This window comes from Papaver somniferum, chromosome 10, assembly GCF_003573695.1.
Source record: "Papaver somniferum cultivar HN1 chromosome 10, ASM357369v1, whole genome shotgun sequence".
Taxonomy (NCBI): Eukaryota; Viridiplantae; Streptophyta; class Magnoliopsida; order Ranunculales; family Papaveraceae; genus Papaver; species Papaver somniferum.
The window spans coordinates 36,457,885-36,478,177 of NC_039367.1; the positions used below are offsets into that span (position 1 = coordinate 36,457,885).

General features: G+C 35.6%; 1 protein-coding gene across 1 annotated transcript; it reads right to left on the bottom strand.

Annotated features, from left to right (window-relative positions):
* Positions 1 to 81: 81 nt before the first annotated feature.
* Positions 82 to 2,364, bottom strand: LOC113317707. The gene is made up of 4 exons (XM_026565853.1): positions 2,250 to 2,364; positions 1,073 to 1,918; positions 872 to 947; positions 82 to 340 (listed from the first exon to the last, which is right to left on the bottom strand). The coding sequence occupies exons 2-4, from the start codon at positions 1,304 to 1,306 to the stop codon at positions 312 to 314; spliced, it is 339 nt and encodes a 112-aa protein (XP_026421638.1). The 5' UTR covers positions 1,307 to 1,918; positions 2,250 to 2,364; the 3' UTR covers positions 82 to 311.
* Between the last annotated feature and the right edge of the window lie 17,929 nt (positions 2,365 to 20,293).

Below are 20,293 nucleotides of genomic sequence, written 5' to 3' on the forward strand. Positions count from 1 at the left end.
TAGCAGGATATGTATCGGCAACATGATCCAAATATATATATATATAACCAGAGGGATGCATCCCGAGAACAGCCTAATGGCTAGACCAAAAACACATCATTAAGAAATGAAGGCTTCAGACCCAAATTTAAGTGTCCTTAGAGCACAATCTTTGTGGGCAGCGGAGAAGTAAATCCTTAATTAGAGAGTGAGTCAAAAACAAAAGATATTACTTCAGAGTTAGCACACAAAGCTATGAAAGAGGGTCATTCAAACCCTGCTACTGTGAGGAGAGTTCTGCCCTTCTTCTGCCATACCCTGGTCAGAAGCCGTCATTCCTTCGTAGAAGTAGATAAAGTCGCTGCAAAAGAAGATAACAAAGAATCAGACACACAAGATTCTTTGAAAATCATACTTAAGTAAACCAATGCTAATTTATGAATTATGATGGTGGTTGCAAGGATTTGGGTCAAAATGTTCAATTAGAAATTCTTTCAGCTTAATAATTCTTGGAATACAAAATAAGGTTTCACATTCTTGGTTCTGAATGAACAATAAGGCAACTCCCAAGTCAAAGAGGGAGGCAACTGTGGTCAACCAGGCTATACCAAATCATACGCAGAACATTTGACAAAAACAAACAAATCAACAGGGATATATCCCATAAAAAGAAGGACGGATCGCAAAGACTTTATCAGGGTAAAAATGACAGTAAACCAACTCCCAAACTTCAGGTTTCAAAGGTAAATTTGCAAAAGAAGCAATAACAAAAGGGAAGCACAGCAGGTTCTCTTAAGGCTGTCTAAGCTTCCTGTAGTTCTTTAGGTATTTAAGCATGATTGTATGTGGGTCTTTAATATAGTAGAGTGACTCAATGAGGACAGAAACTTACAGGACGACATGGAAGCCTCTGCCATCCTCAAACTTGGATAATCCTCTGGACCTGCTATTTGAACCTTAAAATGCGGCTGAAATATAGTTGTATGCACTATGGTTAAACTACTGCACAACATAAAAACGATACCAAGAAAACTTAACTGGAGAGCAGAGTGCAGATTGATGAATTGCACAAGAGGATTCCAACAATTCCTACCTTTTCTTTACTAGGATCACGATAATACTTGGAATAGTCGCAAGGTCCCTCCTCCCAGGTCATATCATACCAACCTTCTTTGTACCCTACTTCCTGGGATAGAGGATGATAACCACTATCTAATAAAGCAAATTCTTTATATCCAAAAGGGAGCTTATCGTTGGTTGGGAGACGAAATGAAACAGGTTTTTCATCGGGTAAAAATGAGAAAGAGGGTAAAGAACAGGGGGGCATTTAGATAAGGCTATAAGAAAAACCCTCAGGATTGGGGATCATGATTGGAAGTGGCTCCCAATAAGGCTTATACTCCTTAAGAGCAACTGCAGTGGACAATCAAACCTATATATTTGGTCAATGAACGAGATACAGTGGGACAGACTATCGAGTAAAAGCTGGACCAAAACCAAATCCCATGCTATATTTGGTCTGGGACCAAGACCAAAACCAAATATAGTCGAGCGAACGTATAAAGTGATCATGTGATGAGGCGAACGTATAAAGTGATCCTGTGATGGGACGAACGTATAAAGTATTCTTGTGATGAGGCGGACATTATATGTGATCCTTGTGATGGGGCGGACATTATACGTGATCCTGACCAAATGGGACCGACATTATATGTGATCATTGTGATGGGGCAAATATTATATGTGATCCTGACCAGATTTACTCTTCTATCCTAAGATACCACTACGGACTAAACTCAAATTTGATCCTTGTTTTTGGTCTTTGATTTTTGGTTTTTGATCGCACCATTGTAGATGCTCTAAGGGTCACAGGTTTATACTCCAAAGTGTCCATCTGTTTACCGCGTCTAATCATCTCCTCGCGAGAGATCATCTTCACCTACAAACAGAGCAAAAACACGAAATGAACCCAAATCATTTACATACAGAGAGGGAAATTCGAAACAGAAACCCTAAAACTCTTTTAATTATTGAAAATATCATACATGAAAACTGAATCAAATACCAAATCCCTAGATCGATGATATACATACAGAGAGGCAAATTCGAAACAGAAACCATAAAACTCTTTTAATTATCGAAGAAATCATATAGGAAAACTGAATCAAATATCAAATCCCTAGATCGATGAATAGCAAAAATTACCAGGCTAAATGAAAACAAAAGCCCAACCAAGATTTACAAAAAGGAAAAGAGGAAATCGGATTTACCCGAGAGCTGAACAAGTGGTTTATAGAGCAGAAATCAAGTCTCTGTGCCGGTTGATTTCTTTCTCTCCCGTGTTCGTAAAACTCAAAATTGTATCCCTAGAAAATTCAAATCCTACTGAGAATATATAGTGTCTTTTCCTGGCCGATTCACCTCCTAGAACTTGTAAGTTGGGCTGTCAGCGAGCCCGGCTCAACCCATTAGCGCTAATAAAGAACTGTAACTATTACTTGCAGACCCGGTTGAAAGAACCCTCTTTTAGGGCATACAAAACAATAATTCCATCTCGGGTGATCTTATAAGGGGTACCCTATGGGTAGTTCAATTATACCCTTGAACTGTTTCAATAACTAAACTACCCTTATCAAAAACCTAAAATCAGTTTTCTAAAAAATCAAAATCAATTTCCTAACATCTCTTCTTCTTCCTCCTCTAGCCGAACTTTTCTTCTCCAGTGAAATTTTTTTCATCGTCGTGATTCATCTCAATTCATAAAAAATTGATCGTCGATTAAACTCAACTACATAATGACTCGTACAAAGAAAACAGCAGGGACTAGGCAAAACAAATCGTCTTCTGATCTATCAATTGAAGAAGAAGAACCAATTGAAGATGAAGGTGTAGAAACTCAAAATCAACCACTAATCGAACCAGAAATTGAACCAACTGCATCTCCAACTCCAGAAATGAGGATAAGAAATTAAGTTTTACAAACCCAATATCTTATTTGTTATTTTTCATCGATTAAATGGGTTTAATTCAAAAAAAAAAAGGTTTTTGATGGTAACAGTGCTGGGTTCGGCTCGAAATTGAGTTGCGTTTTGAGCCGAACTGTTCTTCGCAAAAGCTTCTTGTACGTTTATATGAACAGTTCGTCATGAAAGTTCAAGAAATTTTAAGCCGAACCTAGTCACAGTTAGAGATTCATAGGGGGTTCGGCGTGTTCGGTAAAACTTTTTTACGCCAAACATATGTTGTTTCATTTTCATAAATCGTATAAGTATATGAGTTCGGCTTGAAAGTATTTTTATATTTAAAACACAGGCCGAACCTAATACATTTAGAAGGTTCAGCTATTACGATATTCACAATATGTGTTGAACCATGAACAAATTCTGAACCTACCAATTCTCAGGTTTATTAATGGTAATGTTCAGCATGTATACTACTTAAGTAACAAGCCGAACCAGATACTTCAAAGAGGTTCAACACGTACGATATTCACTAAATAAGACGAACCATTAACATGTTTTTTTTCCAAAACTCTCAGGAATATGTTCGTCTTGTTATGAAACTTCCAAATAATCCGAACCGTGAACTAGCAAATTGGCGCGAAGTTACAAAATAGAGGTTCGGCGTCTAACTTAAAAAGTTACAACCAACAGAATAGTTCTTCATTTGTACAGAAACAAGTGGGTTCGGATGATAAATATAAGCCGAACATATTCCTGGTTCGCCGAACCATGGTGTAAAAATTCAAACTTTTGATAATTTCAAGCTACAAAAGTGAGATTAAACATAAGATACAAGTGCACATGTGTATTAGAAGCACTGAGTTCCTCATCTATGTATTCATCATCTGGATTTGGCTCATAAAAATCATCATCATGAGTTTGAGTACGAGATGATGATATGTATTTTCCTATGAGTTTTAGATGATATGTATTTTTTTCTCAAACTCACCCTCTCCTTCTAAAAAAAAAACTAATTTTTTTTTCCTCAAAATTTTTCATTTACACAAACTTTTATAGCTAAATTATTCACTGATCAAGATTATTAACGCTAATACTAAAAGGATAGATTTTCCATTACTAAAAATATTTGGTTAAGGGGATTTTGATTATACTATTTCCAATCAGTTTTTGTCTTTATTCAGTATGCCCTGAAAGTTTTATGTATGCCGTAAAACAAGGTTCAATTGAAAACCTGGTTACCTATTCAGCTCTTGAAATTTTCGCTTCGTCAATTTAATTTGAATCTAATAAATTAATTTTTCATACAAAATAATGGTTACTTCGTTATTAAATTCGCGAGATTGGGATATACACGTATTAATTATGGTAATACCAAATAAAATAAAAAAGGGTCATTCGAGCGTCCACGATCATAAAATCGACCAAAAACCAGTACCAAAAGTAAACCTTAATTATTTTTTTGGCAATGATTGTGTTCGAGCGTAACGGGAAAAGACCAAAATTTGATCAGGCACTCGTATAATAGACCTTCGAGCATGAGCACGAGTCAAAGTTGCATCTAACAACTAGGCGTCAGTATAGTGAATTTCTGTAAAGGCGTTGTGTGTCTGGTGTGGGACGGGGATTATACATGTGTCTGATGTGAGGCGGAGATTATACCTGCACCCGACTGACAGACGTTGCTTACATTCGCGCATATTCAAAGGAAGCTTATAAATTCTCCCTTTATAAGCCATGCCCCCACGGGGCGAACATAATAACAACGTATTAACACAAGCGTGCTATCTGACGGGGCGCTCAGTCGCTCCTTCAAATCGGACCAGACTTTAATTATATGTCCGTCTAATAGGTTTACGTACGCTTGACCATATTTAGTTTTGGACAGGGTTACAAATCATTTTGAGTCTCAAACCTTAAAAAATCCGACCAAGTTTGGTATATTCTGCTCAACTGTGATTAGTTTTAAATTTGAGCTTTTACTCCATGATTGTGATACTCTTAGGAATTAAACCCAAAGCCACTTAGCCAAATATTTTAGAAAATGGCTAAAATATCCTTATTTAATTAGTAAATTTAACTAAGTTAGAATTAATCCTACTAAATTGGAAATAATCATTTTTTTATCTATGTTATAATTCATAAAATCAAATCAAAAGATGATTACAAGTAAGTAGTTGGAATCATAGCAACCATCTGGGTACCAACATCCTTTTGTATGATCATCCCTAATCTGTGAAAAATAAATTATAATTCTTTCCATAAACATCGAACCTACACAAGTAATTGTGCAGTCTCTTGTAAATATTAATTGTGCCCTCACCAAGTTCCCCGAATGTCGTAAAGGCTAAAGTGTCGAAACCAAAACCTTAAGTCAAGCATTTATTGCTGCTCAAAGCTAAATCTGGGTAAAAAGCGCGAACTCCTCCACCAGTAAAAGGTGACACCCCAATCACATCTAAACAGACGTTGCGACCATTATCCCACTTGTAAACTAGAATATCTGCATGTCTCAGAGCCCCATCATCATTTGATACGTATGATCTCAATAGTTTGGTGATTATTATTATAGGGGCGGAATTCATAAAAATAATAGACAGAAACTTAGAAAACATAACCGAAATAAGTAATTCGAAGAAATATATCCTCTTTAGATTATGACTAAGGAAACAATTGCAATTGTCTCTTTGCTACGCTCGCAATCTCTCTAAACAGTGGATCAACCTTAAATTTTTTGCTAAGCTTGCTTTTGACAATGACACAAGTATTTGTCGACAAGCTTTCTCTAGGTCTGTGTATTAAATCTCCTTTTTTAGGTGTCAAACTATACTTTCTATATATCCTTAGCTATGAGCTAAACATCTTTATTTACAGATTTTGGTTTGGTTTCTCAAACCTTCTAGGAAAAGTTCATTTTCTAAGTATATTTCCCTTTATAGGAATGTTTCTTTATCTAGGTTATTATCTTAAATCAGCATTCCCTCCTAAAGTACAATTATATCCAGCAATCTAATTTGAGGACTACTAAGCTCCTAAAAGAAGAAAGATGCATATGTATCATCATTAGACAAGAATCCCAAAGAAACCTTCTTCCTAGATGCCATACCAGACCGGTAGCACATATTAGCCATAATATCTCAGACAAAACGTGCCAAAATTCGATCTCCACCTCGTGAGCACTATGCAAGCATGATTCACAAAGCAATTTATATCTCGGTCACAAAAGGCACATTGAATATCTGCAATAAATAAAGGGATACCAAGGCGGTTACAAAGAACTACACATAATCAATGATTTTATTAAAAAATTGTAATTGTTTTATATATAAAAAAATCTTAACATTTTTTATTTTCTTAAATTATTTTAGTTTTTTTTTTCCAACAGAATCATCATGGTTAATGATTTTCAACCATAATTATTATGAAAGTCCCCATGGTTTAAACTACAAACCATGACGACTTTTCAAACATCATGAAAAGTCATTAATGTTAAAATTAAATAACAAGCCATGATAAATTTTTAAGCATTAAATATTTCTAGAAAAACTTGTAAAAGTCGTTATGGTTCAAATTCAAGACCATGGCGACTATAAAATTAATGCAAAATTTGTTTTTTGTTCCAAAATTTACAAGAGTCATCAAGGTATCAATTAAAGACCATGATGACAGAAAAAACTCCATATATTTTTCTAAGGTGTCGTCATGGTATTGAATATCGACCATACCTACTGACTAAGTGTCGTCAAATTATAAAAGTTGGACCTGACGACTCGTAAGGAAAAAATTTGATTAATTCTGGTTGAAATATAGACATGGTCGCCATGGTCCTAAGATATCGATCATGACGACTGTTGCAAAAATTGTCATGGTTAATGATACCAGACGTATATGGGATCGCTATCATGAGTCTTGGACCCTGTCCATGTTATACATTTAGTCATATCATGTGTTAGGATTTACTATTATTCTGTTAGATGCTTAGGATAAACTTCATACGTATGTGAAGTTTCCTTCAGTAAAGGGTTCGTTAGGGTTTATTTAAATTATAAGTATCTATTATTCTTGTAATTCTAGATAGCTTGGATTAGCTCACTTAATTGATTAATGAATCTGTTAAAGTTTGTTTGGTTAGAAACCATTAGTTGTCTCTTTTAACTCTTGGATTAGAGTCTTTACTCCTAGATTGGAGTTTCTATCATAATCTTAAGGATTGGATTCTCTTTGTCTCTTATCGCTTCCGTTTGTGTCATATCAAGTGGATTCAGAGCTACCGTTCGTTCCTGTCATTGTTGTTCATCTGTGAGATTTTGTCTAGAAGAATCGGTTGTGGATTCCGGTACAATATAGATATTTTATCTTATATATATATATATAAATAAATTGTTGATCTTGTTTGAAGAGTTCATCCAGTTTGGGGTTCATCACTTTGTCAAACACTTTTTATCGTTGGTCGCTGCTTATTCAGTAAGTATTTCGTGCACACTTATGTTGTTCAATTTTTGATATACTTCAGGAACCCTAGTTCGTTACTAGTGGGAATGAAAAGAGATCTGTTCGGTTAAGATATAAAAATCGTGTTGTTTGATCTTCGTTTGGAAAGTTGAATATAAGCAATTCATTAAATTTCGTCGAAAACGTTCGTCACAGTTTGGTAAGATCTACTGTAACTTCTCTGTTGCCTTTTGATTTGGATTATTTGAAACCAAGGTCTAGAATCTGATTACCAAAAGTTTGAGAAGGTCCTGTCTGGTTAGAAGGTTTTCCTTTTTAAGTCAAACCATATACTTAAATCCGCCTGCCAAACCCCCTTTCACCTTTGAGTCTGTAAAATTTTATGCCACTCTTATTCTTTTTCCTCAAAGTTATCCACTCTATACGTCTAAGGTTTATCACCATGGCTATATGAAGTAGATATTTTCAGTATGGACATTGGTTATAATCCATATGATCAGAAAATCAGGTTTCCTAAGTTTTCTGGAATCGTCAATGCGAGTATCTGTCAGTTTACATTCGATGGAGTGTGCATTGATAATTTGGTATCGAGAAGGATGGTAGAGGCATTGGGTCTCGAAATGGACTGGTACCCATATCTGGATCAAATTCAATGTGTCAACAATATAGTTATTACTTGTGTTGGAGTTTGCAGATTTCCATTTTAATTTACTAAGTGTTATTCCGACTCAATCATTTGCGAGGTAGTTGACATGAATATTTGTGATATTGTGTTGGGTAGACTGTGGTTATTTTATGTGGGAGCTGTATGTAGCAGTCGTAGCAGAAATATATATATGAGTTTTTATGGGAAAAGACAAGGGTAATTCTTGTACCAAGTCTTAGACCTTCCGAAGAAGATGAAGACGTGAAGTTGAAGACCTTATGCATAATATCCGAGAAGAAGGATTCGCAATGACAGACTATTAAATAATAAGAGATGTGGGGAGTGTGAATCAGTCTCAAAATCGGTTAACATAGATTTACATAGGAAAACATGTGGGGAGTGTGAATCAGTCTCAAAATCGGTAAATATTAGCGTTTCTGCATCCAAGAAGTCACTTCCAATGGATGATGCATTATCTATTTCCTATTATTATAAAGATCCATTTCCTACATATTGCGAAACACAACCCATATTTTATGTAGGATCTCTGTTTGGAATGGAATTTCTAATCTCCTTTTGTGGGTCTACTCAAAAGAATCAATTCAACTTCTGTATGCATGAAGGGATGGGCTGTCAACATCCATTTGGTTTCAGCCGTTTTGTTATGCCCATGCACAATTCAAGATCAAGCTATGTCACTAAATCATCAATGCAAGGGAAGTCAAATGACTTGTATCTTCTGGTTTGCATTATTTGTTATAAACTCGAGACAAGTTTCATCGCAGTAGGGGATCATGATACGGGACATGTATGGGATCGCTATCATGAGTCTTGGACCCAGTCATGTTATCCATTTAGTCGTATCATGTGTTAGGATTTACTATTATTTTGTTAGATGGTTTGGATAAACTTCACAAGTATGTGAAGTTCCCTTTAGTCAAGGGTTTGTTAGGGTTTAGTTAAACTATAAGTATTTATTGTTCTTGTCATTCTAGGTAGCTTGGATTAGATCTCTTTATTGATTAATGAAACAGTTAAAGTTTGTTTGGTTAAAAACCATTATTTGTCTCTTTTAACTCTTGGATTCTTTACTCCTGGATTGGAGTTTTTATCATCATATTAAGGAGTGGATTCTCCTTGTCTCTTATCTCTTCCCCTTGTGCCATATCAGTTAATAAATATATAGTGACGACTTTTCATGTATCAAATTTTTTCTGCAAAAAAAATTGTGAAAAGTCGCCATGGTATTTTTACTTAGACCATGACGAACGTTCAAAAAAAATGAAATGACGAGGGTATAAAGTACACCACAATATTTTTGTTATCAACCTATTACTCTGATACCGTGATCTTATATAGACAGAGATTTTCAAAAAGATATCAAACCACAAGGTATACACATGGTATATAGTACAAGTCTGAAACCAAACCTTAAACTATAGAGATCAACCCAAGTGTTTAAATTTTGTAACGTACATGTGGAATTAATTTAATTATAACTTAAAGAATAATATAATGCAAAAATCAAAGTAAAATCACACAACAAGATTTTGTTAACGAGGAAACCGCAAATGCATAAAAACCTCGGGACCTAGTCCAGTTTTGAATACTCTCATAATTGAGCTGCAATATAGAGAATACTACCAACTTTGTATAGTTGAGACCAAGTAATCTACCCATAGTTACCTAGTTTCCTTAGTATCCCTGCGCCTAAAACCAATCTGGCCAATGCACGTGAATCCTTGGATAGAGTCCACTATCTTAAGTTGCTTCAGCTGCTGTGAAGGACTTTAAGCACTCAACTCTTTCGATCTCCTTCCAAACAGTAAAGAAATAATCTTTTTTTAACCGATCTTCAACCTCAAGAAGTCGGTTCAAGATTTATGTTGAGTACGATAAAGCCTCTTCCGTATAAACTAATAAACCCCCTTGTCCGATTTAGATCAATCAAGCTCTAGATTACCGAAATAATATGATCTAAATCTACATGATATCAGATTCAAATACTGAAAAATACCACCAAATGATAGCTTGACGATTTCGATTAATCAATCAATCGTCTATCAAAGACAAACGACATATAGTTAGATCCCAGCTGTTGACGGGAAAACACGATTTGATTGTTTTTGAGGAAAGTGGAGAGTTGTGTGTCAGAGGGATCCTAAATTAAGAAAATTTCCTAAACCTTTAACAAATACACTTCACGAGAGTGCTTTGATTTCGAGAGATCAATCTGTATAACTCCGTCCTAAACCAAAACAATAGCCATTTCAGAGTCAATTCGGTCACAAATAGGGATGAGGCTTAATCCACAGGAGGGAAGCCGAGAATTATGTGAGATCAATGGTGATTCATGGGTTGTGGATGTGTTGAATTCTCCGAGTTATATACTTCTGCAAATTTGGTGGACTGTCGGTAAATTCTGATCAAATCGATTGAGTACTATTCAGTTAAGTTCGACTGATAGAAGTTAAGTTGAGTTAATCATGAATTGAGCATAAGGTGTCTGTTGAAAGTGTTTCAATAATGCATACACGTCAAGTCTGATTAATTTATGACATATCATTGTGCCAGCTGGGGCATCATTGATACTCGGATGTTTTGGATTGATGAATGTTGGTCTAATGAGATTGTTGGATCATGACCTACTCTGATATGTCAAGAATTTGATAGAAAATCAAATATTGTTGAGTTATTATAGAATACCCATTCTTGATCCACCATGTCATGAGTTGTCGAATGACAAAGTATGAATTCGAGTACTAGTAAGTATTGGACTCAACGGTCGTCCAATGAAATATTGGATGGCCGGCCAATCGTCCAATGTCATGTTTCTTCTTGGACAGTCGAGCAACAAAAATATTGGTAGAACATTAAATATTAATTAAAATATTAATAGTTGGATCAATATGAAAATTATTTATACGCAGACTCGATCAAAACTGTTATCGAGTCTAATAACCTAATTTTAGGAAACCATGGGTCCAGGAGATGGAGGACTGTCCTTGGTAGGGAGACCGACCAACCAATGGGTATGAAGAACAACCATTGGTGGTGGAGGGACCGGTTAGGCGGTTTATGGAGGATTCTGGATTGGAGGATTATCCAAGATATGAAGGATTATCTAAAATATGGATGATTATCCCATGTGGAGGATTATCCAAAATATGGATTAAGGAACGTGGGACCAGTTTCCATGGTGGCCAAGTGGACATGCCAAGTTCGGCCATGGTGTTGCACGAAAAACCATGTCGGCGACTTCTGATGAGTGCTAAAAAGTGCATATTTCTATATATTTTTCTTGGCATTTAACTCATCTTTTGTGCATTAATTCTACATTTTATCCCATATTCTGTATTTTCTTTGTTTTCAAGAATAAATATTTTTATTAATTAATTTTGCATTTTTAGGTAATAAATAAAGTTTGGATGAATAGCGGAGCAAAAAGAGCAGAAAAGTGGTGGAAGCCAAGAGGAATCACACAAGGAAGCCGCGAAGAATGTTGTGCGCAAGACCAAAAGGCTAGAAATGGGCTTGAAGAGGAAGAATTGTTCTTAAAGAAGATATGGGCTTGGCATACCCAAGGCCCAAAACCCTCACCCAAACCCATTTCCAATATCCATACCCGCCTTCATATTCAGCCGTCGGATTGGATCATCTGAGCATCGTACGGTCGCTTCATCATAGTGCATCAAAATCTGAAGATCCTGAAAAATACTATAGCACCTAACTCCATCTTGAGCCGTCAGTTTCGTTGTACTTCCGCATCCAACGGTCGCTCCTCGCTTCCTTCCATCTCGTCGTTGGATCAATCCATCATCTTTGCATCCAACGCTTTATCTTCGCTGATCATCAAGATTCTCTCCACCTGCTCAACACCTGAGTACCAAACACCTATACCCTAAACCAAACAACACCTAATCTCTTCTCCATCGACTCCATCTTCTACACTCCGTCTGCAACAGCCTCACCTTCACCACCAAATCCGCCAACTCCACTGCCTCAACCACCACAACCCCCACCAAAAGCCATCATGGCTATCACCTACCGAAAACCATCATTTCCCCTATCTCTCTAGCCATATATTTCATCAATTTCTCATCTCTCATCTCACTGAAACCCTAGGTGAGAAATTGATAAAATAGGTGAGTCTATAGAAGCAATTGAAGCATGGAGATGGACCAGGAGAGGCAGAAGAAGAGTGGGTCGACGAGATGGAGCTGTTATCCCATCAAATTTGGTGATATTTCAAAACCCTAACTTTACTGATTTGGGGATTTGGGGAGAAATAGTGTATGAACCCTAATTGGGTTTCTGGGTATAAATAGAGGGGTGTGTGGGTGTTGTAGATAGGCCTGGATTAGCCAGAGCACCATTTGGAGGCCTGGATTAGCCAGTGCTCTCCACTGTTAGGTTTTGTAATTTTCTGGTTTCATTCTAATTCTAAATTTCAATTTCAATTACTCTCTATGTTTATCATGTTCTAATTCATTGTGTTAAGGTTTAGATGAAACCCTAGTTGATAAGAATCCCCTGTTTGATTCACTGTTGCTCCATGAACTTAGAAGGAAAAGCATGCTTTAACCCCTGAATACACATTGATTTTCTCTCACCTAGTATGTCATGCATCCTAGGTAGTTAGGTTAACACTTTGATGTATATTCAAGCTTAGTAAAATGATTTTAGCTCAATTTGTGATTGCCCATACTTTAAACAGATGGGTAATGCTAGGAATTGGCATTTTTAGTTCAATATTTGCTTGGTTGTGCCTTAATCAGACAGCCAATTCTTGGATTTGACAGACTATTAACTTAAGGTTAATTCATGACATTTTGGTGATTTATCACACCTTCAAGGTAGTTGAGGCTGGAACCTCTATACTCCTTGATTGAAGAAGAGAACTAGGGTATCAAAACAGGGATTTCTAAGCATCTAGGTTGTGGATTCAACAACCTTAGTTCACTACCTTCACTAGTTCAGTTACAACCATTGTTCACTCCTACACATTTTGACATCTCACTGTCCTCAGCTGAGTTGTGTCTCAACACAGCTCAAAGTTCTCAACTGCCACTGTTTTAGCTTAGGAAATCTTCAAACATACACCCAAGTCCCTGTGGAATGACCCGTATTTGCACAACACCACAATCGACACCGTGCACTTGCGGTTATCACTGTAGGCTTCTCATACATTCCCATCTTGCTCTCATTTTTATACACAGTCCCCAGCCTACCAACTTCCAATCCTGAAAGTTTTGGTATTTTTTGTCGGACATTTGTATAATATTTTGTTTTTCAAAAGAGTTTAAGCTTGACTGAAAGTATCAATTTTGCTTGAATGAGCAAGTAGGATTCTAGCTTGAACGTCTAACATTTTTGGAATATTAAAATAATAATATTTTAATCTTTAGTGGTAAAAAAAGATCTAATGGTCGTGGGATCATTTGATTTTTTGAATAATTGAACAATATTTAACAGAATATGGAGATATGAGGGTTTTTTCGAACGAGGGAGTCAAGAAATATGAAATAATAATATAAGATAAAAGAAGTAGAAAGGTGTGGGACCGACCACGACCTCGGCATGGCTAGCCGGCCAATGGGCCTAGTTTCGCGCCTTTTTTTATTATTATTATTTTCCTTTTTTTTTCTGCTTAGCCCTCCATACCTCATTTTCCTATATTTTGAGTGTCTGCTTTTACATTATTACTAAGTACACCCGCGCCATATTCTCGATGCTTACTCGGTGGTGGCCCATATGCTCGAAAGGTGAATATCCATTACTAATCCATGAGATTCAACTGAGAAAAGCCGTGAATTCAAGTAATAAAATATTATCGTGAGAATAAAATATTTTCTAAGAATTCAGTTTAAGAATAATGCACTAGAATTAATTAATATATGGCCATATACTAGCAGGCAATCTGTATAGGGGCATTACATTTATTCGAGAGTCGAGGTACAAGATGTAGAGGATTCATATTTTTTCTGAACATTTATTCTGTATAGTCAGAGAACATTTGCGACATCATGAAGACATTATTTCTATATAATATTGGTTAATCCATTTAGAAGCCGTCCAATCATTCTCGATTCTACACAGAAGTGTATACTATAATTGCTCAGTATAAACGATAAAACATGCATAATATTGAAAGCTCAACTGAGAGACTTGGATAATTACATATTCATGCATACTCTGAAGAGGCTGCACACTCAGTTAGAGATCATCATGACATGATCTTTCATATCTAAATTCTAAAATATGAATTTTATACATTTATCTGAAGTTAGGTCAAAATATACAAAACTAAAATTTTACAACCTTAGCCTTCGTCAAAAATCTACCATTAATACCAACCAATCAAGTTTGTGCACGAAACAAATCACAAAGATACGAAACCAATAAGAAGTATTATTTTCTTCAATTTTCCAATATCTATTGTCCCTTCCCAACCAAACTTAATTCCAAGTTATGATCGATCACGCGTAGAACGGAGTTTATTAACAATTTATGATGACAAGTCAATATCAGATCCAAAGACATATTTGAACTACCTCCGATTTATTGTTCCTGTTTGAGTGGCCTTATGTCACAAGAGAAGTCTCTCAAGAATAACCAAACTATGTGTAGTCAAGAGTTAACAACCATTAGTCAATCAAATAAATAACTTGAAAATTAATTTAATAATGTTGATTCTAGTTTACCACCAACGCTACTAGTAGACGCTTTTTGATCCCAAAGAAGTCTTTAAACTAGCGGAACGTAAGATATTTTGCCTAATTAGGTTACTCTTCTATCCAAGATAGTATTATAAGTAATACTATTTTTTGGCTACCACAGTGACTACAACATCAAGTATCTTCCTCATGATAATTTTGTAAGAAGAACAAACATCACAATTTATAGACCAAGGTAGTTTTGGAAATAAGGAATTTTTATAACCGAAAATATTCTCAAGATATGCAATAAAGCACCTAGATTCTATTTTGTCTAATTCAACCAATATCCAACAGGATAACCGAAATCCCTATTGGATACCATTCAATATTATCTAGCATACAAGATTCTTGACTAATATGTCTTCCATAGGTATGTATTTCTTGCTAGAAAAACAACGTATATATATTCAAAAATCTTAACAAAAAGAATCTCAAACATTCATGTTTGGCACCTCACATCACCTTAAGTATCAAGGAATATCTTTGAACAATAAAATATAAGGTTTATGCACATGTTTAAATTATTCACTATGTCAATTTATTGGACTTTCCTTATTTTCCAAAACCAAATTTCAAAATTACACAAACCCCAAAATGTATGTGACTAGAGAAATCAGTTTTGCATATGGGGATCGGTTCTACCATGACTCCCAATGTAGGTAAGTATCGGTTCTATCTTGATTCCCATATAGGTTAGGATATGTACTACCTTGACTCCCAACATAGGTAAGGATCGGTAATAACAGGGTTCCCAACATAAGAATGGATCGGTCCTTCCATATATCTCCAATGAAATCCGGACCACCAATCATATTGATTACTTTCAACTATGAAACAAGTTCGTAAGTTTACTTTTTAAAACTCATGTAATCATACATAATTTTCTAAGCATGAAACCAATCCTAGGTTCATTACACAATCTTATAAACAAGTTATAAAAATTATGTTTATGTCGAAATTACGAAGTTCAAAAGATAAGAATTATACTTCGTAATCCAATATACCTAAGTTGTAAAACAACCTATATATTCTTCCTTGACACTTTGATCATAATAAGATGATCAAGTATCTAATACTAGAGTTTCATGTATATAACTTCGCATATTATGTTTTCAATCTAAACGACTTGGAAGCAATGATATAGAAATGAAAAAAAAGTCAACTCTTGTATTACTAACCTCAAGTAGAAGGATAATGTCTTCTCTAATGTCGATATGTCTTCAGAATATTCCATGTCTTCAGAGTAATACTTGTATGTCTCAATATTTCTAGACTTCCTAGTCTAACATAACAAAGTTGACTCTAGTAATTCTAATCAAGCGACTTCTAAGATTTGGCGGGTTGAACCGAGCAATGCTCTAAAATAATAATAATAATAATAAAATAAATAAATGAAAGACACGTGTCACAATCTAAGAAAAAGGGGCAATAAGGTAACTCTATACTTTTTAGACACCCCTTACCCCATTGTGTTGGTTAGGAACAAAATTTGTATACCTCAATTAATTTGGGTATGCTCTAATCTGGCCAGTTTTATTAATCTGAGAATGATTACTTAATCCAAGGGGTTAAAACTCGTAGGATTTGCTTTCCTGTTACACATTTTGTCTTTGCTGATGATTGTATCTTATTTTCTAAAGCAACCATTAAGGGTGCCAAGACTCTGGATAGTATCATAAATAATTTTAGTAGATACTCAGGTCAGTCCATTAACCTAGATAAATCTGGGATGGCTTTTATCCCAGAAATGGTAGTGCAGTCAAACATAGGATAACTGAGATTCTAAATATCAAAACTTTATCTTTAAAGGATAAGTATTTGGGTGTTCCTTTGTTGATACAGTAGAACAAAATGGAGACATTTATCCACTTATCTGGTGTTTTTCCAGTGAGGCTAGCATGCTGGAAAGGTAAGAATCTTAACCAACCTTGTAGAACTGTCATCGTGCAATCTGTTCTTGGTACTCTTTCTTCTCACCACCTTGATGTGCTTCCTATGCCTAAGAAACTTACAGACAGGTTAGATAGGATTCAAAGGAACTTTTGGTGGAATAAAAAACATGATGAAAAACGTTTGTTCATTAGGAAGTGCGATGTCGTAACAACATCTAAAGAACAGGGAGGTATGAACATTAGAAAAAACTTTGGTATTAAATGAGGCACTCCTTGCTAAGTTAGCTTCGAGAAACCGATCCTGGTTCTCCTTAGGCTCGGATCATAATTCCTTGACCATAACCCACTTCATTGTATCGGGGAAGGTGGATCATGGGCTTGGAGGGGAATATGTAGAGGTCCAAAATTGATTAGGGAGAATTATTATTGGGAGGTAAGAAATGGTACTAAAATCTCAATTTGAAAGAACAAGTGGGTCCCATGTTAGACAATCTATTATCAAGTACTTTCTCTCCATCTAGTCTGAGTATTGTTTATCAACTAATATTACCTAATAGTTCTGACTGGAATATTGAATTATTAAATGCTCTCTTTGATAGTGAATTAGTTAGAGAAATTATGAAAATTAGAATATTTATTAGCGGTGAGGACAGAGTCATTTGGAAACCTTCCAGTGATGGTATATTCACTGTTAAGTGTGCTTACAAGGCTGCAGATAAAGATTATAATCTCCAGGTGACTAATGCATGTCTAAATAATCAAGGATGAAAAAATTTTGGAAGTTATACCTTCCACCATAAATTTTATATTTTTTGTGGAAATGTTGCAGGGTTGCCACTCTTTTAGGGATAAATTATCAAATTTTATTAATAACATAGATTCTATGTGTGTTTTATGTGATAGTGTGCCTGGAACACATGATCACTTACTTGTGAATTGTAATGTTACTAAACATGTTTGGTCTGCTATGAACCCTTTATTCTTGTCACAGCTTAACACGAATACTTTGAATGACTGGATTGTAAGTTGGATAAATTCTGGAATTTTAGGTAATACTAATGGGAATATGTATGATATGATACTTATTGCATGATACACTCTCTAACACACATGGAAGATGAGGTGTGTTGTAATTTTGGATTCTGCTCCAATTCAGGTAGATAATCTAGTGACAAGAATAAAGAACGATATTGTAAATTAAAAAGAGAATAGAAGAAGATTAGAGTCAAATAGAAGTCTGACTAGTCCCTCTGTTAATGGGATACTGTGGACTATTCCGTAGTCTGGATATTATAAAGTTAATTTTGATGCCTCTTTTTATAAGTTGACTAAAAGAATGAAAACTGGACTAATAATAATTGATGATGCAGGTGGAATTCAAGGGGCATGGAGTATACCGTTGGTAGCTGAAAATGAGGAGCAAGCTGAGGCGTTAGCTACATATGAGGTAGTAAAATTGGCAAAGAAGAAAGGTCTCCTAAATCTGCATCTTGAGGGAGATTGCTTTAATGTAATCAGTGCGTTGAATGGAATTCAAGGACCCATAAACTGGACAACTAGTTCAATAATTAGAGACTATCGTTATCTTTTAAAAAAAATTCAATAAGCGGTTTGTTTCTCATGTTCCAAGAAGCAAATAGTATAGCACATGAACTAGCAAAAAAAATACTAGTACTAGTGTCCAGTTTAAATTATGGGATGATGGTGTCCCAGCTTAGAGGCCCTCGTTAGAGGAAAACTCTGTATTAGTCAGCAATGGTTGAATGAAATTCCTTTCCCATTAAAAGAAAAAAAGATGTTCTAATGGAAGTTTAAACTTCCGAAACAGGGAGGAGTTAACAAAGAAAAATCCAAACAAATTAGGAAAAATAATTTGAATTTAGGATAAAATCACTTAAAAATTAAAAGAAAATATTCGTTTAAACCCCAATTCCAAAGGTTTTTCCCTTCTTTTACTTTGCTTTGCTTTGACTTGTAATCAAAATGTTGGATGCTTAATCCTTCAATTTGGAAGGGACGAAAGCTGTTGGTAGTGGAGGAGGAGGAGAGAGTTGGGCGAAGACGACGGAGGAGATGAAATCAAGTTGAAGTACCGAGCTGTCGGCACAGATTTGTTTCACCACTTACCAAAAGTACCCCTGGAATCTTAGACGCGTGTATATATATATAGATGGATCATTGTGATAGTCATGGCCATGGGTGTAAGCCTGTAAGGTGTTCACATATGGAATGTGCTAATCCTTATTTATTCTATACAGTCTTAATTAGGATTCGAATAAATGACATAACTATCGAAATTTTCAGTATATGTACAAAATAATTATATCATAGTCATCGAACATATATATACGTGTTTATGTCCTAAATTCTTGAAAATGTGCCGCGTTCTAAGCGTGTGACGTGTTTATTGGCTTTGATCTACCGGTACCAATTTTTACACCCCGCCACCACCAGCTGGAGCATCACCTCCGCTATCACAAATCCACTACAGCTTTTTTTTAAACAAAGCACACTTTACTACGTAGAAACTGATCTTACATCATGATCCAGGTGAAAAATTAACAAGTCAGATGGATCATTCCACCATTCCTCACAAAGATTATATTTTCTAGCAACCTTAGCTAAGGCATCAGATGGTTTATTACAATCTCTATAAACAAAAACACACTGCCACACTACATTAAGATTATAGATTTTTATACATTTCCTAAGTAGAGGAACACTCTGCCAGGGAGGGAGAGTAGAGTGATTCTTCATATCGTCGGGAAACCGAGATTACGTTCATCTCGAACCGGCATATTTTCGTAGAAGTCAATTCCATGAAACATCCTACTTTAGATAAGCATGATCGAATAATACTAGCACGAATATATAATCAACACGATAATAGACAATCACACACGACATAAATATTACGTGGTTCACCTTTGTAGGCTACATCCATGGCCAAAACCACCCCGAGAATCTTCATTGTCATAACAAGTTATTACATAGACACACTTCATATAATCAACTAGTTCTGTAACCTACTAGCGCTAAACGTTAGAAACAACAAGACATATTACGAAGAGTTTTCCTCTTCCTTTGTTTTTCTTCTTCCATAAACCTCTACCGCCATGGTTGCTTCGACTTTAGACAAGAACACGAAGAACATCACGAATTCTAGTTTCTCCCATATGAACCCTAGAAACCCTAGATTTCTCCTATACCCGTTCTCACTACAAGTCTCTCTTCTCACATGGATTTTCCCCCATCACCAATCATTATAGGACACAATGGTTGTGACCCAAACACTCTCATAAATAGAGAGGATTCTACAAGAGAATTAACCAAGAGAATAGATTTCTACTCACAATATAAGCCCTCTTATATAGTAGACAAATCCTTGCTCCCCAAGTCTTAGAACTCCTAAAAATAGACTCAGACATTAATTAGAAAACCCCTAAACTTGGAAAACACTCCTCCAAACCGTCATACAAGTTTCCTAATCCAAACAAACCTCGTAGACACTTTAATCCCGAAATAGGCCTTTAGCCACGGTTTTGATAGCATTAGATCACTGTTTTCTGCTCCAAAAACTGCTACCTAAAGTCCAATTTCAGCCATGTAGTTTTGTATACGGAACAAATCCCAACACATATAAGA

What these genes read in the sequence shown, in the direction of transcription:
- LOC113317707 (XM_026565853.1), bottom strand. Translation starts at nt 1,306, where the DNA reads ATGCCCCCCTGTTCTTTACCCTCTTTCTCATTTTTACCCGATGAAAAA. An exon ending in GTGATCCTAGTAAAGAAAAG is followed by an intron (nt 948 to 1,072) that starts GTAGGAATTGTT and finishes ACTATATTTCAG; the next exon opens with CCGCATTTTAAGGTTCAAAT. An exon ending in AGAGGCTTCCATGTCGTCCT is followed by an intron (nt 341 to 871) that starts GTAAGTTTCTGT and finishes CTTCTTTTGCAG; the next exon opens with CGACTTTATCTACTTCTACG.